At 44.6% G+C, this 19,614-nt stretch overlaps 1 protein-coding gene across 1 annotated transcript in view; it reads left to right on the forward strand.

The window, feature by feature from the left end:
• VSTM2B (V-set and transmembrane domain containing 2B) overlaps positions 1-18,501 on the forward strand; it is a 141,442-nt gene extending 122,941 nt beyond the window's left edge. The window contains exons 8-10 of the mRNA XM_032701390.1: positions 61-90; positions 846-1,272; positions 17,794-18,501. Coding sequence (XP_032557281.1) covers positions 61-90; positions 846-1,272; positions 17,794-17,882 — 546 coding nt within the window. The 3' untranslated portion in view covers positions 17,883-18,501. The remainder of the gene's footprint in view (positions 1-60; positions 91-845; positions 1,273-17,793) is intronic.
• The last annotated feature ends 1,113 nt before the right edge of the window (positions 18,502-19,614 follow it).

Genomic DNA, 19,614 nt, shown 5'->3' on the forward strand with positions numbered 1-19,614 from the left:
AGCATCTTGTTGAGGTACTGGCAGCACTGAGTCTAATCTCCCTTTTTTCTGTTCTTTTAGGTAACAAATAAGGACGCAACCAAAATCAGTGTAAGTGCAGCTCGAGATGGGTGTGCACCCCTCCTCCCATGCACGTGGGGTTTACTGCATGCCCCCCTCCTTTCCTGACACACGAATGCAGCTGGTCTCACTGGCAGCCCTGCTCCTGCAGCACGGCAGGACTGTGGCACGTTTCCCCTCCTCAATGTGTCACGGCTCGATCAACGCGATACCATCTGTTGCTGGTTTTGCAGTCACGTCTCATTCTTTGCAAATCCAGAGGAAGTGATGCTTGCCTTACAGCTCTTCCTTAGCCACGTTTGGAAAAGACTGTGGGCCAGATTAGGAGAAAATGTCGCAAAGCGACCCCCTTCTCTGCCTGTCCTGCAGGAAACACGCCCCTTTATTTGATGCGGGCCCGGGGTGCCGCTGCCCCTCTCCGCGGTGCTGAGCCGCTCTGGCGGAGCCGGACTCAGGTCCCCTGCTCGGCCCCGGCGGGGTGTCACCGAGCCCAGCCAGGCTTGTCCCTCTGCAGCAGGCGCGGGGCGACCCCCGAGGGGCTGCGCGTTCCCCACGGGGCGATTCGTGCGGGCTGGAGGCTGCCCGGCACCGGGCACTGCGCGGGGGGCGAGGGGAGCCCCGCGGGGGCGTTGGTGGTGAGGGGGGTGTGCGGCTTTGGAACGGCGAGGTGGGGCTTTAAGGGCTCGGTGTCCGGTGATTCGGGGGGAATTCGCCCCGCGGCTGGGGCCAGGGCCGGGTCGCTGCCCGGGGCTGAGGCGGTGCCGGCGGTGCGCTCTCTCTTGCAGACGGTCCGCGTCCAGGGCAACGACATCTCGCACCGGCTGCGGCTCTCGGGCGTGCGGCGGCAGGACGAGGGCGTGTACCAGTGCCGCGTGTCGGACTACAGCGACGACGAGACGCAGGAGCACAAGGCTCAGGCGCTGCTGCGCGTCCTGTCCCGCTTCGCGCCGCCCGACGTGCAGGCGGCCGAGGCGGTGTCGCACATCCAGAGCGGGGCCGCCCCGCGCCGCCACGGCCCCGCCGCCCGCCCCACGCCGCCGCCCGGCCCCGGCAAGCGCCCGCCGCCGCCTTCGCCGCCGGCCCCGGCACAGGGGGGCACCGCCGCCAGCGCCACCGCCGCCACTGTCACCGCCTCGACGGCCGCCGCTGCCGCCTCCTCGGCCTCGCCGCCGCCCGGGCAGGCAGCCATCCTCCGCCAGCAGCACGGGTCAGGTAGGGCGCGGGGGCGGGAGGGGGACCCCCACTCGCGGGTCAGCCACCGTGACCCCTCCTTTGCTATGGGTGGGGCTGTCGCTGCGATGCTAAAGCTAAATAATCGCACCCAAATCTGTAGGCAAGTGCGCTTAAGTTGTCTCAAAAGCCGGGGCTGGTGCGTTGGCCCAGCCTAGGCGAGGACTGGGGAGGTGCGTCTGAGCGCAAGGCAGGGACCTGCATCCTTTCGGTAGGTGCTATGGGAGGCCCCGCCTCCAGAACCACCTTGCAGCTTTTAGGATGAGGTTATGGGAGGCCCCGCTTTCAGAACCCCCTTTCAGCTTCTAGGATGAGGCTTTTGAAACAGTAGTTGCAGCCACAGGTGAGCGCAACGCCGTGGATGTTCTACAGAGAATTTAGATCAGCCAGTGGTTGCAGGGCTGGTTGTCCCCGACAGCTGCAGGGCCCATGCAGAGTGGGGTGCAGGTTCGGAAGGGAAATGTCAATTGCTGTGTAATAAGGTCCACATCTGATTTAATGGCAGGATAACAATTGGAGATACAGCACTGTATAATGGTTTTCAAATGTAAACATCATGCTAATACCGATTGTCTATCAGTTAATACTGTATTAAGTTATTAATGCCACATTACCATATTACAGCTTGACAGAGAAGGCCGTTATAAACCTTTAACTAATGACAGGAAAGTCTAGGACAAAGAACATAATCTTAAATCTGCATTGCAAAAGTGTTTCAAGCTTCAAAGGTGTGCTGCTGCTCTGGCTGGGCTTCAGCTCCTCTCTCAGCCACTGTCACTTAGCTAATGTTGAACAAATGTTCCTGCCAAGTTGTCTGTGCAAGAAGGAAAACAATTTTATGCCACTGACTGTGCAGGGAAGGCCCTGAGCTCCCCTCTCTGCTGAGTCTCTTCTGACGCAGATTCATAATCCTCATGCAGAGGTGTTCACACTTCTTCCTGATGCCTCTTCACACTCTCAGGGCAAACAGTTGCAGGTTTTGGCTCACAGTAATGGAAATAATTTGTATATGGGTCACCATGACCTGCTGGTGCTTTACAGGTGCTGTGTTTTATCTGGCTACTACCTTTTGTTGTTTTCTGAATAATTAGTTTTTTCTCATGTAGAAATACATATGAAAGCTGGGTTTTACTCCTTGTCATTCCCAAGACTAAGCTGGCTGTTCACTGATGTCTGGTGGAAGATAAGGTGATAACTACAGGTGCTTGTGGGCATTTTAAAAAGTTCAGTTTGCTTTTCCTGAATTCAGGGACCACAAGAAATTGAAGTCAACACTAATGCTCATGATGTGTTGTTTTCCTGTTGGAAAGATCCGCTTTCCTCCTAGGACCCCAGGGCTGGGGGTTTTTTTTCATGTTTCCTCTCCACTCAGTGACTGTGAGAATTCTTGCAGTGTTTTCCATGCTGACAGTAGAAGTTGGGTTTGGGACTCACAGCACTATGCACCCTGCCTACTGAACCCAGAGCTTAAGTGGTGCATGAAAACTGAAAACAGGGCAGTGGAAGCGCAGTGGGCTCAGTTCCACGTCAACAGATGGATGTGAGCGTGTGCTGCCAAGACAGCATGTCACATATGTCTGTTAGGGCAAGACCTCCTGCCCAGATCATCTAAACTGCTGTCTGTCCCAATTTTGTACATGTCTGTGGTTTGGGGATGTGGCACTACTGCATCATTTCTAGGCTGGATTAAATTCTGAAAATAAACTAATAGCATTGTGGCCAGCAATGGAGGTAATGGAATGATTTGAATTAGTGAAAAAGGTAGTAGAACACAGAAGAATATTTAGTGGGGATCTCCAGATGGAGACTGATGCTGAGGGCTACAAAACTGGCTAAACCAAAATTTCGTGCTGTGAGCTCTCTCCTGGGCACGCTGGTGTCTGTGAACAGTGCCACTCTGTGGCAGCTCCTGTGCCAGAGAAGCTGAAGTCAGTGCAGAGAGCACAAGATCACTGCTCCTAGTACTGACTTAATTACGTGTAAACCAGCACCTGCTTTTTTCTCTGTAAGAGGGAGGCAACTAATTTTGTATTTTGGCATGGTCCCCTGTAGAAATAATGGCTTTTTACTCTGCTTGAATCAAAGACCTCCCTGAATAACGGGCTTCTACTTGGTTTGTTGTAATTTCCGTACCTGTGGCAGTTTGGAGCTGCCTGTAATTACTTATTAGAAGCTGAGGGATTTGACCCTCAAAGTTCCTAGTTCAGGTGCCTTCTAGACCAGAACCATCTGAGTCTTGTAACCACGAGAGATCTCTTTGGTTGCTTTTGTGAAGCAGATTGCTGCCATCACAATCCCCATCACTCATGTGTCTTAGAAGGACTGTCTGTGCCAGGGTCCTGGTTTGAAGCAGAGAGAGACAGCTTGGTGTAGAGGCAAGAAATCTTCCCTAGACATGAAGTGTTGCATAAAGACATGTGGATAAAATACTGACTTAGCAGTCAGTGTGATGAGGACTTGCAGGGACGTCACCTGCTTTTGTGAGGAAATGGAAGACTCGGGTCTCCAGTGCTGCCAACTTGGGTTGGATAAGCACTAAACTATCTTCAAAATGTCTTAAAAGAAAATTACATTTTGACCTTCAGAGTTTCCCATTTGTATGTTAAAGTGGTGTTCTTTAGAGCTATTTTAGGTACAGTAATTATTGTTCTCTGTAAAGAATGCAGTTGCTTTATGGAAAATGCCTTTTTTTCCTCTTTTTTTTTTTTTTTTTTTTTTTACCTCTGGGAACTAGAAGCCCTGTTTCAAGTCCACCCCCTCAAGGCAGTGTTGTAACTGGTTTTCCACACAGTAGGGCCAACAAATCAAACTAAATCTTTGTTCACATGGTGTGTAATTCTGCAGGACCTAACCTTGTGCTGCTGTATGAATTATATCTGCATAGTAGTATAATACGTGTTTCATTATCCTATTTTGAGCCCTGTAACACGTACAGATAAGTAGTTGCACCAAATCTGTGTGTAGTAATTGAATCATCTAATCATTTGCTCTCAAAAGTCTTTAGCATTTTTAAGTCTTTTTCGTTGTATACAGGGATATTTCCTCTGTATAAAAGCAGAAATGTGCTAGAACACTGGATTTGTCATCAGCAATTAAGAAACACCCTCATTTAAGACACCAGTGAGCTCTGCATAAGAGCTGATGGCATGGCACTAGCTAGAGTGTCCTGCATGAATTGGGTTCTAATCCTATTTTCCTTGCAATAGAAATCTTCCCAGTATGTTCAGTGTAGTAAGATAGGGCCTCTATGTGCTTGTATTCCAATAAATGTGATTATAGATCAAATGCTACATTGAGATGTGCCTTCAGGGCTCTTGTTGACTTCAGTTGCTGTCCCAGTCACGTACTGTGGAAAACTGTGATTCTTTACATCTTCTACTTGAACTGAAACATGAACTTATTAGAATAAATGTGTCCCTTACTGAGATTCTCTAAAGAGCAGAGAGTCTCAAACTGGATATACATAGAAAATGCATTGTTTTGGGCATGTCATCAGAATGGTATTTGGTTGAAATTCAGCATTGTGGTATTTAAGGAAATAGATCGAGCCTAACAGAAAAATTGACCAAATGCCAGAAACATTAGCTACTCGCACAGAATTTTATCTGTAATTTTTAAACAACCATGTAAAAATTTCGTGCTGTGGTCTCCTGAGTCAAAAAGGTCACTGCTTGAAAGGTTACTGCTGGAAAGGTGGACTGAAGCAGGAATCTAGGACATGGGACTTGGGCTGTGAGGAGGTAGAGATCTGCTTGTAAGATCATTGCTTTTAATACTATGAGGGAAGCAGTTGTTGTCCACGTGGTTCTAAATATCTGGCTTGCAGTTTAAATACCTCTACACAAGTGGAATCTTCTGCTTAGGAAAAAATTGGGGTGAGCAAGTGAAAGTGTGCATATAGTGTAACTGTTTGGAAGCGTTCCTAGTTTTTACTGGGTAGAGTTGGGGCGATATAGGAGAATCACTGAGTGAAACACAGTGTCTCTATCTTAGAAAGTTTGTCATCCAAAGGGATGAGATGGACAAATGGCAGGAAGAACAATAACTGGCTTTGTTTAGTCCTGTGACAGCTGCGAAATTAAATATGAAAACTTAATTTCAGATCTCTTAAATGCAAGTCCTCTGCCTTAGTCATGAGACTTTGTCATCTGATGGTGAAGTAATAAACAAGGCTCTTCATACTGACCTTCTGGGAGGGAAACTGGCTGTGTTATATCCTACAAAACAGTCTCCAAAATGAGTGTATTGGCTTGGGGGCAATTTATAGTTTAACTTCTGAGCAGAATGCAGATCAGACACTGCAGCTTCCAAATTCCCTTTTATTTGTTTGATCTCTAGCCTCAAAGCTCAGAAGTGAAAGCTTTAAATAAAATAAACAAAGATGGGAGTGTGAAACAAGAAGCTGTGCTTCGTTGTGCTTAGAGTGCTCCAGGAAGGACACAGAGTCACGTGTTATGCAGAGATGAAGTGTTCATAGCAAGGAAGAACAGAAGTCTTCACTTCATGCCTATCCCTCCCCCCCTCAAAGCCTTTTGTGTCTGAGGCAGAAGAAACTCTGCTCGTGGGCTACATGGCCCAAGATAATAAAGCACCAGGTCCCAGTTCTGCAGCCTCTGTGCATGTGCAGCTCCCAGTGGTGCTCATGAGAGCAACACAGGCACAGTCAAGCTGTGGCAACCCACCTTGAGGCAGGAGATTGTGTCAGAGACACGATCTGGGTTGTGCATTGGGAAGAAAAGGGTGTGTCTTTGCAGCTTAAGAGACAGCAAAGTAAATGAACACATGTTTTGTTGAAGGTGATGAGCTGTGGCGGGTTAGAGGGTCTCTGTTTGGAGGTGCTGTGGGTGGGTTTGGTTTAGCTCTGGGTAAGGGTTTGAGTTTAGAGCTCTCCTGGCTTTGTCAGAGCTTCAGTGACTGTGTGCTAGTTTGAGAGACAGCCTGTGGAGCTTGTTTATGTTTGATAGATGAACATTACACGAAATAGCAAGAAAGGAGAGCCTATGTGGCTGTTCTGCTTGGGCTCCCTGCCTTTCCCACTCAGTAATGTCTGGGTCTGCTCCACTCCTACTGCGCTTTTTATGAGCCCATGTATGAGCTCACATTCTGTTGTTACTTGTAGTTAAATGCAACCTCGGTCACATCACATTTTCCTTTACATTAAATAAAGTAGCAAGACAGAGGCCATAACTGAATTATCAGGCTGACCTCCTAAATGTCACTGGATAATAAACATGCAAAGAGAGTTCTCATTAAGTACACATCACTAGCACTGTAATATCTAGGCAAATTAGACTGCTTTGGGGACAAGTGAGGTCAAATATCTTCTTTTGTGTCTGTGTAATATGGATTAATTCTCGAACTGGACAAAAGCACAAACTGCTGTACAGTGTCACCTCATTATCTAGGGCAGAAACAAGCTGTGCCAGGATGTTTTTGTACTGTGGAAATGCAATTTATTTGAGTAACCTCCTTTCAGCGGTTCTTGCTTATTCCCTGGAGGACAGACAAAACTGTACCAACCCATTCTACTATAGCATGTACAGTACCCTTGAAGAAATCTGAATAGTATTTGAACTTCTTTGGTATCTTCAAGTTATAGATGAAAAAATATTTTTAAAAATATTACTAAACACAATGAAAGGGGTATTCCAAGTCTTCTTAATGAAAGTGGAAGCTGTACCTAACGTTGGTCTAGATTTCTATATGAGATTGATTCATTAGTGAGCGAAAATTGGAAAATTTTATGAAGAAAGGATCAGTGGTATTTTCGTGCAAATACCCCCACATGTGTATTTGCATAAAAAAACATCATTTTACTGCTAATTCTAATATATACTGCTAGTTCTTTAAATACAGTTTCAGTAGATACTTCGCAAAATGGCATCTTAGTTTGTAGAACCAGCTAACTTTGTATGTTTTACAAGAGGCAATAATTGTTAAGCACTCCCCACCTCCACTATACTAATGCAGCTTTACTGATGTATAAAATAACACTTGAACTGTGTTGTCAATTATATAGGTCCCTAATACTTTAACTGGCAAACTTAGCAGTCATGGCAGAAAGAAATGTCCAGACAGTCTTGCTGGTGCTGATTCTGAGAATGCTTTTAATACTGGTGATCTGTAGTTGCAAAGCAAATATAAAGTAGGCTCTGCCAGGAAACGAATCTTGCACAAGTCCTGTGAAGGTGTTCCTTCTTTTCTTAAGACAGCCTGACGGGACTCTGCTGGTAATAAAAGGGGTTTGCTTTGGGTTTTGATTTAGCTTTGCTAAAGCAGTAAGAATGCTGGCAGGTTCGCTATTGCTGTTTACTATGTGTTTTTTAAAATTAGATAATAGTGGCGCAGCCCCATATGTCAATAATAAACAGTTCAAGTAGGTTCGTATTGGAAAAAATGGGGTTGTCAGCAGAATGGTATTATTTGTCACAACAGCGGCTAACAACCAAGTACTTTATATTGCTAGGCTGTTATCAGCTGGGAGGCAATTTTATTAGCTGGAAAGAGGAGCAGTTTGGCAGAGCAGCAGCCGTGCTCCGTGGAGGAGCCTGTGTGAGCGAGCGCGGGGTCGTTGTGCCGCGGCTGGAGGAGGGAGCTGTGCTGACAGAGCTCACACAGGGTCCTGAGCAGGTGCCAATGGAAACTGCCAAACTGGAAAGCAGGGAAGGGACCTGGGGGTCCTGGTTGATGGCAAGTTGAATATGAGTCAGCAGTGCCCTGGCAGCCAGGAGGGCCAACCATGTCCGGCGGGGCATCAGGCAAAGCATCACCAGCTGGGCAAGGGAGGGGATTGTCCTGCTCTACTCTGCACTGGGGCGGCCTCACCTGCAATATTGGGGCAGTTTTGGGCACCACAATATAGAAAGATGTTAAGCTATTGGAGAGTGCCCAAAGGAGGGCAACTAAGGTGGTGAAGGGCCTTGAGGGGAAGCTGTGTGAGGAGCAGCTGAGGGCACTTGGTGTGTTCAGCCTGGCGAAGAGAAGACTGAGGGGAGACCTCACTGCAGCTTCCTTGTGAGGGGCAAAGGAGGGGCAGGTACTGACCTCTTCTCTGTGGTGACCAGAGACAGGACCCAAGAGAATGGCTTAAAGTTGTGTCAGGGGAGGTTTAGGTTGGATATTAGAAAAAGATTCTTCATTCAGAGCGTGTTTGGGCACTGGACCAGGCTGCCCAGGGCAGTGGTCACAGCACCAAGCCTGACAGAGCTCAAGGAGCATTTGGATAATGCTCTCAGGCACATGGTGGGATCATTGGGGTGTCCTGTGCAGGACCAGGAGCTGGACTCGATGATCCTTATGGGTCCCTTCCAATTCAGCATATTCTGTGATATTCTGTGATAATATCTGTTCTTACCCTGCCCTTGCATGGCTGTGGCTGGGAAGCAGGACATCCTTGTGTGTGCTGGGAGCAGCTGCTTCAAAGGAGGCAGAGCACAGTAAGGTCTCTAATGGACATCATCTTCTATGTCTATCATTTTATTGTTATATTCCTGGAAGTGTTCACAGAATATATGGATGTGGCATTAGAGGACATGGTTTAGTGGGGAACATTGTGGTGGTGCTGAGTTGATGGCTGGACTTGATGATCTTACAGGTCTTTCCCAACCTTGAGATTCTATGGGTAAAACTCACCAAACTGACATAATTAGAAATACTTTACTGCTTTATAAATTTTAAAATTGGCATTCTAATCTGAACCCTCTCACACCAGGGAGCTGGAGATTTCACATGTAAAGAGGGCAGTGAGGAATATCCCATGTCCACAGTTTTGCCAAATAACCCTTTGCTGGCTTGTTCTGTAAAGCTTGGCCTCCCTTAGACCTAGAGCATAGCAATGTCTTTAGTTAGCTAGTATCTAGCAAATATCAATCACTGGAAAGGTTTGAAGGGTCTGTGTATTTGTGGGTCAATCCCAAAATGCTACTGTTTGTTTACAGCAAAAAGGTGATCCCTTCTTTATGGAAATCATGGAATCATAGAATCAGCTGGGTTGGAAGGGACCTCCAAGATCATCAAGTCCAACCCTTGATCCGCTACCATCATGGTTACTAGACCATGGCACTGATGCCACATCCAGTCTCATTTTAAAAACCTCCAGGGACAGAGAATCCACCACTTCCCTGGGCAGCCCATTCCAATGCGTGATTATCCTCTCTGTAAAGAATTTCTTCCTAATATCCAACCTAAACCTCCCCAAATCACAGGCTCTGCTTTTCTTTTTTTTTTTTTGACACATGCTCTCAATACAATACAGCCGTTTTTCATGTGTCATCATGTATTCTGCTAATGCACTTAGTTAGCTCTGTTCTTTAAGTACCAACAGGATAGGGTTATTTTTCAAAAAAAAAGTCCTTAAATAATCTGCATTTGAATCTGCTTAAGTTTAGTAATTCTGATTGGAGTGATAATTACAACTACATTGGCAGCTTGCTCCTAATCCTGATCAAGTAAAAAATACTGTAGAAGACAGTGAAGTGGGTACTGCACGGAACTGCAGAACTTCTGGATTGCAAATATTTGCAGCTTGCATCAATTGCAGAATGTGAAGTCTGTGGTCCAGTCCAGAGTGACTCTTATTACAAATCTTTTTCACAAGGTGTCAACCTATGGAATTGTGTGACCATACCTAGCTTGCCTGCTTTTTTGCAACGTGGCTTTTAAAGCCTGATAATATGGCCCAGGCTCATTCCAAAGCTCAGCAACTGAAACCAGCTCCCAGTATCCTTCGTTGCCTCATGATCCAGGTAGTGAGTTGTGCTTTTTGCTATTTGTGTGTATTGATATGCTCTGGAGTTGCTCATACAGGAGAAGGATGTGTAGGGCTGGGTGCTCATTTACAACCTGAACTACCCTAATTTAGTTAGTCAGTTTTCTATATGCTTTAGTTTAAAATTCACTTTCCGCCAAATCACATTGCACAGAATTTTGTATCTCTCATTATTCAACTTTTAAGGGATGAATTAATGGTCCTTGATTTTGTTAAGTTAATTTTAGATCATGGAACTGCAGAAAATTCTGGAAATTAAACAAACCCATAGTTGCATGGTTTGAGTCTCTTAATAAGATATTTGGTGAGATCATCTCGCAGATGCCAAAGCAGAAATCTGTTTATGTGAGGGTAATACAGAGTAGAGACCAGCTGCAGATCTCAAAAGAGGAAAGTTACTGGCTTTTTTAAATGCAGACCAATAGCAAGTATTTAAGCTGTATAATCTATATAGAATGAATTACTCTTTTCAAGTATTCAGAACACGTTCCTATTCTCCATTGACACTATCTATAGCTGTGGTAGCTTTTGGAGCTTGTTGTAAATTCCTCCTGGTGTTTTCTTGAAGTTATTACTTAATTTCTCCAAGAGTGGATATTTGGAGTGGCTGAGTGGTTTATTTGGCTGTTTGCAGTGTAGAACAGATCCCAAGAGCAGCCCCTCAAGGGCCTGGCTCCATCAGCTCAGCTGCTGCTCTGCTGGGCTTTGCAGGGCCCCGCCTGCTCTCAGCACAGTGGTGTTCATAGGCAGATGCAGCATCTGGAAGAAGCAGAGTCAGGCTTTTGGTAAGACTGCTCTGTACATCTTTGGCCACCCCAGAAGGGAAGTGGGGATATTGAGGGAAAATGTACCAACTGTTCCCCATATTGTGTGTCCCCATTTCTTGTAGCTTCAGTGGGAGGTGATTTTTTGCCACTCTGTTGACAATGAAACTGCACATTTCTTTGGTAACCTAAGAAATAGAAATTTTTTTAGAAACATAGAGGTATTTCTTGCTCCTTAGCTGGTGTTGCACTTCCATACACTCATCAAATCCACTGGTTCAGCCACCCCTCTTTCTGTTTGTCAGTGGCTGTATTTAGTACAAAAGTGTTGTGCCATGCAGACCTGCAGCAGCTGTTAAGCTGGGTCAGATCAATTGTCCATTTAATCCTGTACCTTATGTCTAATAATGTCCTTACAATCTAGGAGAAGGGAAGAGCCTCCCGAGGGGATAACTCAGCACTTGACTGGTTTGTGTACCATGAGCTTGTTCAGAAGGGATTGTCAGCAATAATATTTTGAGAACAATTTGGCCTTAATGAGTCTCAGTTAAAATAACCTCTACTGCGATCCAAAATGCACCTCAATAATTGCAGGTGCCTTAAGAAACACATCCCCTACTCCTCTGCCAGTGCCTGCATCTGTCCTGTCCCACAGGCACTCACACAGATTGACTTCCAGCAAGGCACTGCAGTACTTCAGAAAATCGATACTGCAGAAGGAATCTTTCTTTTCTTAGCTTCTTATCAGAACCAACCTTTTATTTCTGCATCATTTCTTTGCATGACTACAGCCCCCTCTCATTGCCATCCAATTTATTTGTTTACTAATCTGTAGCCTTATGCTACCATGCTGTGATTTGCCACTAAAATACCGAAGTCTTCTGTCCTAGGTGGACTTCTTGAGATGTCATATCAAGAATAATCAAAATTAAGAACCAGGCTTCTGCAAAGAATTGGCTTTTTCTCAAATACACTTTTTTTTTTTAATCTATGCTGAAAATTTGCATTGTGCTGCCCTGTATGGAGCCTCTGTAGAGTTACCAAGCTTTACATTCTACCTCATCTCTGTGTTGTCAGGTCAGCTCAGCCCAGCACATAAATAAAATACGGTCATTTCAAGAGTGCTAAATACTCTAAATGGAATCTTATTGGAAATAATAAAACCTGTTAATTTTCTGAAATTAGGACAGGAGATGCTTTCAGTTACTCCTGTTACATGGTATTTTGGCAATTCACCTCTAAATATAGGCTGGAACACAACAGTGGATATCTTGAGAGAAGGCAGGCAAATGGTGAAACCTGGGTGTATTTGAGAAGACCTCAAATGGTGACACAGTTTTACAAAACTTTGGTCAGTGTCTTCTGGCCAGTAAAATTGGCTTCAGCTTCCTGGACAGTTGAGGCTACAGTGTGGTTAAGGAAAGTGAAATGCGGGCATTTTCAAGGAGAAGAGTGTGGAAGGCAATGCTGGTAGTTTCATCCAGCTGCATGAGAAGATTTGCTCTTGACCCTAAAAACCTTTATGGTGTGGCTGAAGGAAAAAAGCAGGATCACAAGCTCCTACCTTGTACACAGCGTGGCTGTGTACAAATAAAAACATGTACTGACTTCTACAAGGCATTTTTTTGAGATGAGCTACGGAAAGCTGTTCCAAAATTCAGTGAATCATAAATACAAATGTGTAGTGGATAGAAAACTAATTTTGTCATCATGCCTTCTAGGCAGGTTCAGTGGCGAGCAGATCCCATGCTGGTGCTCATAAATATGTGGGACATCACCATGGCTGAAATTACCAACAGCAACAGGCAGCTCAGGAGCTGTTTCTAGTGGTGCCTGGGCGTGATGATCTGCAGCCAGCTGAAAGCCAGAGGCATTGGGGACCCTGTAGTTTGGTATTTTTTTCTATATACCAATACTTCTTTTAACAAGAACACCTCCTGTTACATGCAGTGCTCTAGGGTTGAGCTGGGAGAGTGTGCTAAAGTTAGCACAGGCTCTGGATGCACTTCTGCACAGCCTCCTGGAGAATTAGTTCTTGGTGAGAAGTGGGAAGTTTAAGGCACCGGGTACAAGCCTTTAAAAAAAGAGGTATCAAAAATGCAGTGTGTGGATTGTGCTGGGAGTATTTCAGAGTGGGAGAAGGACAGCTTACAAGATCTTGTCTCCAGCCGTGGAGTAATTCTAATGGGGTGTAGCATATCATATCTTCGGTTCAGTAAGTCTATAGTAATGGTGTCTTTTTAATTAAAAACTTCTGAGAAGCCCCTTAGATCTGAAGTTTGGTAAATTCCCTTCAATTCAGTGCAGGTGCTCCAAATGTGTGTCAGTAAGTGAGAATTTGTTTTATCTAGGAGGTTATTGCTTGTAATGATCCTTGACCAACAACCCATGTAAAACTCTGTTTTTCCATAGATACCAAGTAGTAGGAACAGTTTCTCCAAGAGCACGTCTCAAGTGCAGTCTAAAGTTTCTGGACTGAGAGAATAGATCAATCTATGTGGTCGGCTTCATCCCTCACCTCTTAATGAAATGCCAGGTTTGAGGTCTTTAATTGGGCATTGTTCTGTAAGGAAATAGGCTGAGGCTGACAGGTCACTGCATAAAAGCCACTACAGAGAAATGTCTCGTGACACTGCCAGCCAGGGCCCCAGCTCCATCATCAATAGGCAGTCTGATTTTAGGTGTTATCATCTCATCTTTCAAGGAAAATAGGCTACTGATGTCTTTCAGCTTTTTATTATATGGGCCACTGCATTTTACTACCATCTCGGAAAGAGACATCAAAGTACTTTTCAGATTCTTTCTAGGAAGAAAAATAGGTAACTGCTGGAAACTGTGGGTTTTGACCATTTGTTAAATATAGCTTGTAAAAGACTCATCCCATTTTTTCCTTGTGTCGCACGTCACTTGGTTAATTAATGTTTGGTTTTGATTGAACTGTTTTAAGTCCAACTTTGATTAATTCTGGCATTAAAAAAAATAATTAAATAGAGAATTACAGTAAAACACTATTATGTCATAAATCAAAAAGAAGGTTGAGTGATGCCAGAGAGCAATTCAACGTACACAAAGAGAACAATTTGTTCTTGCTCTGCATGGTGGTAGACTTTCCCTTTTAGCCATGTTCATATAAATAATTTAAAAGCAAAAATCTAAGTCTGAATAGGGATAAATAGGTTTGCAATAACAAATCATCAAATGAATATTCAAAGTATCGATGAAATGTTTTCTTGTAAATATCTGTAGTTTGCAAGTAACTGTGCATTCCTGATTTAAAGTGTCTGAATAGAAACTCTCTGTTCTCACATCTGGGACAGATGTGTGTCCAGATCCTTGTGCTCAGGCACACATTCAGTTTGTTTACATCTACAGATGTAGCAATTTATTAACTAAAAGTCAAGACTTCCGCTGCTGCAGTAACAGTGGAATTGAGCAGACTAAGTTCAGTTTGTTTATAAACAACAGTACCTATAATGGAAGGAGTTCAGGTTAACTAAATAGGGAGAAAATACTGGAAATTATATTTCTGGTCTGCTTATGTTCAGAGGGAGGAGAATTCTGAAGTTCTATGTACTTCCTATTGCCTGAAGTCTTAGAGCAGAACAACACTGAATCAGTATGAAAAAAGAAGCCTTGCATTTGGTGTTCAGTAAGAATAATTGCTTTCAAATAATTTTTTAAAAATACGTTTTATTTAACTGCTGAGATTCTGTTAACAGACTCTGAACTCACATTCTGCTGTCCAATTAAGAAGATGAAGAATGTAGGTTAAAAACAACAGCCGTTTCAACAAAATGAAAAGACAAAATTTGGACTGTTGAATTCACAGTTCTGTATTGAAATTTAAACTAAAATTAGTACATAAAGGTAAAACTGACATAGGAATGGTTTCAGTGAGCAGGCACACAGCTGCTGCAAGGAGCTGGGACTAACACTGCTTTGCATTCAAAGCAGAAACAATCCTAACCTGGTGTCCCTGGCAGCCCTTCAGTATCGTGGTTGTAAGAGCACTTGAGCTACAAGAGCCTGCTCCTCCAGGTTGAGCTTTCTCAGTGTTTCCAGAGGAATTCCCCCTCACAAAAGCACACCTTGCCTTCCGAGTAACTGGCAGCATCTCCTCAGACTCAAGTCCTCTTCACTGAAAGACTAAGTTCAGCCCTGGCAGGGAAAAAATGAGTTCTCACCACCCTCAGGTTTCAGCATAATAAATACCCAAGGCCAGATCTTCCCTGCAGTGGTGGGCAGGTGTGGAATTGGCACCAATTTGGCACCAGTGAGCTGCCTGCAGCTGCCAGGAGTGTCAAATGATGCCAGGATGCCCCTGCCATCCACAAGCACAGGGGACAGCAATAGCATGTGGGGACTGTCCTGGGCTGGCAGCTGTGCCATGTGCCAGAAGGGAGGACAGCCATCTGACAGCTTGGAAACGGGGATGTGCTCACTGGAAGTGTGGGTCTGTTGGGCCCAGGACTGCAGTTTATGAATAAGCATCTGTCTTCAGGTACCACATGGCACATCAGGCTCAGAGGCAGACAACAGGGCTCACCTTCAGCCTTCCCAATCAGCAAGCTCTTTTCTCTCCTTGGTGTAGGTAGATTGGAGTTTTATCCTTGCCAAAACCATAGGATATAATGTACTTGTGCATTGGCTGTATATTTGTAAGGGAAGGGGGAACCTGCTGAAGGAGGGAGGTCCCTGGGGCATGGTTGTCACAGCCCTATGTGCTGTTGCTCCCAGGTTGGCCCAGGGAAATTTGGCAGGGTTGGAATACACACAAGGCAGGGCTCCTGCTGCCCACACCCTCTGAGCATAGGAAAGGAGGATCACTTGCCTGCAGGTCTCCAGGGGCAGGACCTCCTTGCCCCTCAGCTCTGCAAGGCTGGATCCTGGGGCAGGGAACTCTGAGCTTGTGAGCTTCTGCATTGCTGCATTTATGGTTGATGACTGTCTGTCCATGTGCTGGCTGGGAACCTGAGCTTTGGCAGCTGTTGTGCCCTTTCCTGCACCCACTTTTAGTGTCTTCTTTGCACAAATTTGAGTTACTCCTTTGGTTGCTAAAGGTAATTGTGCTTGCTAATGATTTTTCAGCTTTCAAAACAAAAATCTTGTATTCATCTTAATGCCTTGCTGTTGCTACATAGGCAGTCCTTAGCATGTGTTTGTGCATGCAAGGATTTAATTAAAACCTTAATAACTAAATAATCACCACACAGTCTGGGAGTCTGTGAGATAGCACTGTGGGGACATTTCTTGAGTTCCTCAATTGCACACCATATTACTGTGTACTATTTTTGATGCTGGGTAACAATACTCCAGCTTTGCTGGTGAGGTGTGTATAGATTATGAGGCAGCTGGAACAGTGAGCCCAAGAGCAGTGGTTTACTCAGATCTGTCTGAGGCATTTCCTTTGATCATGCCACAGCTGAGAGACACTCACATCTCCTAGAGACCAAGACTAAAGTATTTGCATTAGGGTGCCTGAAGTGAATATCCTAAATAGAAATGCCCTGATTCCTTTATCAGAGGTACTGAACACAGAAAACTTTTTTTTTAAGTTGTCATGCTTTGCAAAGTGGCTCTGACAGCTGTGTTTCTGAGTGATGGTCAGTATTTTGGGCATTGATTACTCCCACAGATCAGGTGTTCAGCATTGATGAAGCCTCTCCCTAGGTGCCTCTCTGCCCTCCAGCTGCAGGGCAAACCCCAGCTGGGCTCCTGCTTTTGCATCCAGCCCTGTGGAAATGTCCCATGGCCTCGTGAGACATCAGTCCCAGCCCTGCACTGTCATGTTACCGTGTTGGTGACAACGGCATGGCTTTGGATGGTGTCACCCATGGGCACTTGGTGCTGCTGTGGCCCAGCCCTGTGTGGGCTCTGCAGGGGTCAGGGAGCTCCAGGCAGTGATCTCCTGTCCCACAGCAACAGCCTGGGCTGCAGCAGGACAGCAGAGCTGCTCCGTGGGAAGGGGCTGTTCTGCCCTTGCCTGGCAGCTCAGCAGTGACTCGTTTCAGAGATGGAGCAGCCCCACACCTCACACAATGTCTGTGTGTCTGCTCTCCTGGCCAACAGACCTCAGCTCCACAGCCCTCAGCACACAAGGGAGAGGGGCCAGACCACGGTGCACACAGTGAATATCTGTCTGTTTGGCACATGTAGCTAGGAAATAAAAAAAAATGAACAAGTATCTTAGTGTAAGCGGATATGAGGCAGGGACAGCTTTGTTAGCTGCAGCATGGACGTGGCTGAGAGCAAAAGCACTGGTGCCTGTCCCTGCCCAGGGGGAGCTGTGTCCTCCCTCAGCAGCTGCAAGAGCACAGGCACCTCTTTCCTGCCCCAGCACGTGCCTCAATGCCCCACAGCCCTGTCCTGCCCCATGAGGTCCCTCCTCAGAGAAGGAGCCGTCTTGCCCTCCCTTGTTTGGATGGAATGACTGTGACAGACGTGTTCCACATCTGACCTCTGTCTTTCTACAGCTCCTGTGCACGTTTTTAATTTAAAATTCCGCTCTTTCCTATAAAAGGTAAAGAAGATGTCAAGGTCTTGCTGTTCCCATTCCAAATGAAATGGGTTTGTGTCCTGTTAATCAAGGAGTACAGCTACAGCATTTGTCATTTCCCTTTAAAGTAATGGGTGGTTGATACCTGTCATTTCTCAAGAAACTATATACCAGATTAAGGTGTATTTATAGAAATCTGAATTGCTGGTAACTTGGCTGAAGCCAAGTTTAGGCATACCATTAGTAACACATAATGGAATGAGCTAAGTGGAGTTAGATTTGGGAGGGGGAGGAGAAAGCTCTTTGAGTTGGATAGCTTGAGGATGCTGTTTTACTATTAAAATTAAGCTCCTGACCCCTGGCACTGAAGTGATAAAAATAAATCTTCCTATATTTCTCTTCTGCATTTAATCTTCTATATTGGAAAAGATAAAAAAATCAAATCTCCTTCTCTCCCTTGTCTCTTTCTTTTCTAGGTACAGGACCTATTTATGCTACAGACCCACTCCTATACGTGTCCCTGTTAATACTGCATAAGCTTGTACATTTATTAGTAAACCACTGACGGACTACTCCCTCCACTCCTCCTCTGCCAAACAGAAAGGAACCTATTTAATAACAAACAAAATCCCTGACAAAAAAAATACCTACAGTTTTAAAGATGGACAGAAAGAGACTGAAAGAAGCATGATAAATTCTACATGGGGGGAAAAACATATTTTTTGGGATGCCACAGAAAAGTAAATCACATAGAATAATGCATCTAGTTTCCAGACTCTATGGTGTAAAGCCCTGCTCTGTGCATGGCACTTATGATTTCTCTATTTTAATGTAATATTTTTTCTTTTCTAAACCTTTCCTCTGACTCTTCATTTTGCACGAACTGTTGAGCAGTTATCTTTATGACAATATGTAAATATGTTGGGTCAAACCCTTCCTAAGAAAGGAAATATTTTTAGTAGATTATTGTGTTTAGGTTTTTTGGATTTCCTTTTTCTTTTTTAATTAAATTATTTCTTTTGGAGACATAAAAAGGTACATCTTACCATAATTAATATTCACTGTCAATAATATTTATTTTTAAATGAAGATTGGAAACAAGATAAGACATTTGTTTATAAACTGTATTGTATATTGCTGAATAACAGTTGAATAAAAAGATTTTGAAATAAAGTTGTTACAGATGTGTGTGCCTTTCCCTGTGTTCTGAAGGTCCCTGAGAAAGCCTCATGGCTGGGTGTGTTCCCTACCTTGTTATAACTCAGAGACTTGAACAAAGCAGCACAAACAAAATCGAAACCAGTTATTTTTCAGACACCCTCACCTAATGCCAAACCCTACAGCAGAATGTGCTGGCAGCTACTCATAGGCTGCAGCTGTGTTTTCCTGTGGTGACACCAGTTAACTCTGGGCAGTTAATCCAAGATCCATAAGATGGGCAGTGAGACAGTGTGCAGCATTCAAGGTAAGTTGCTTTGGTTTGCTTCAGACTTCTCTGAAAAAAAGATGAATCTCAAGTAGTGGAAAATGAAAATAAAAAATAAATTAACGTGGAATGTTGTATTCCCTAGACCTGGTTCCAAGATTTGTTTAAAATGTATTCAAATTTCTAAAAATACATAGTTGTGTCCCTTTTCTTACCCAAGTGAACTTTTTCCAATTAAGCTTTTTTACAGTAAATGCAGCAGTTATTTTTCTGTTCCAAAATACTTGTTTTTCAAGGGAGGTAATAGGATGACTTAGTAAAGAAACACGACCTTCTTTAGCTGAATTTGGTGAAGTACCTTGAAATCTCCTATGTCTGACTGTGACTCTTGTCCTTTCATTTGAGTGGCATTTTAGAAAGGACCTTCATTGTGGAAAAGGTAAAGTGACAGCTCCAGTGCCAGCAGGACTCTGCCTGCAGGAGCTGGGGAGCAAAGGCAGGACATGCCACTGTACCTGAGTCCTCACCTTGTACCTGAGTCCTCTTCTAGAATTTTCTCAGATGATCAGAATTTCCTTTTTCTAGGACTGCCAGTGAGAGTGAGGGATTTGTGCTGCTCACCCTCACTAGGTTTGAGACCAAAGCACATCTGTGTTTCATACGTGTTACTACCGTGCAAAATCGCTCTTGTACTGGGGCAAACCTAATATGGGAATCCAAAGGTGGTAAAATCTTTGCAAGAAGGTTCGTCCCATTAATGCCAGCTGTAAGATCCCGTGGATTGGGGAATAATCCATAATCATCCCACAAGAAGCAGAAGTGCTCTCTGGAAGAACTCAGAGGAGGTGGTTGTTGCAAGCCTGGAAGTGCA

This window comes from Chiroxiphia lanceolata, chromosome 13, assembly GCF_009829145.1.
Source record: "Chiroxiphia lanceolata isolate bChiLan1 chromosome 13, bChiLan1.pri, whole genome shotgun sequence".
NCBI classification, from domain to species: domain Eukaryota; kingdom Metazoa; phylum Chordata; class Aves; order Passeriformes; family Pipridae; genus Chiroxiphia; species Chiroxiphia lanceolata.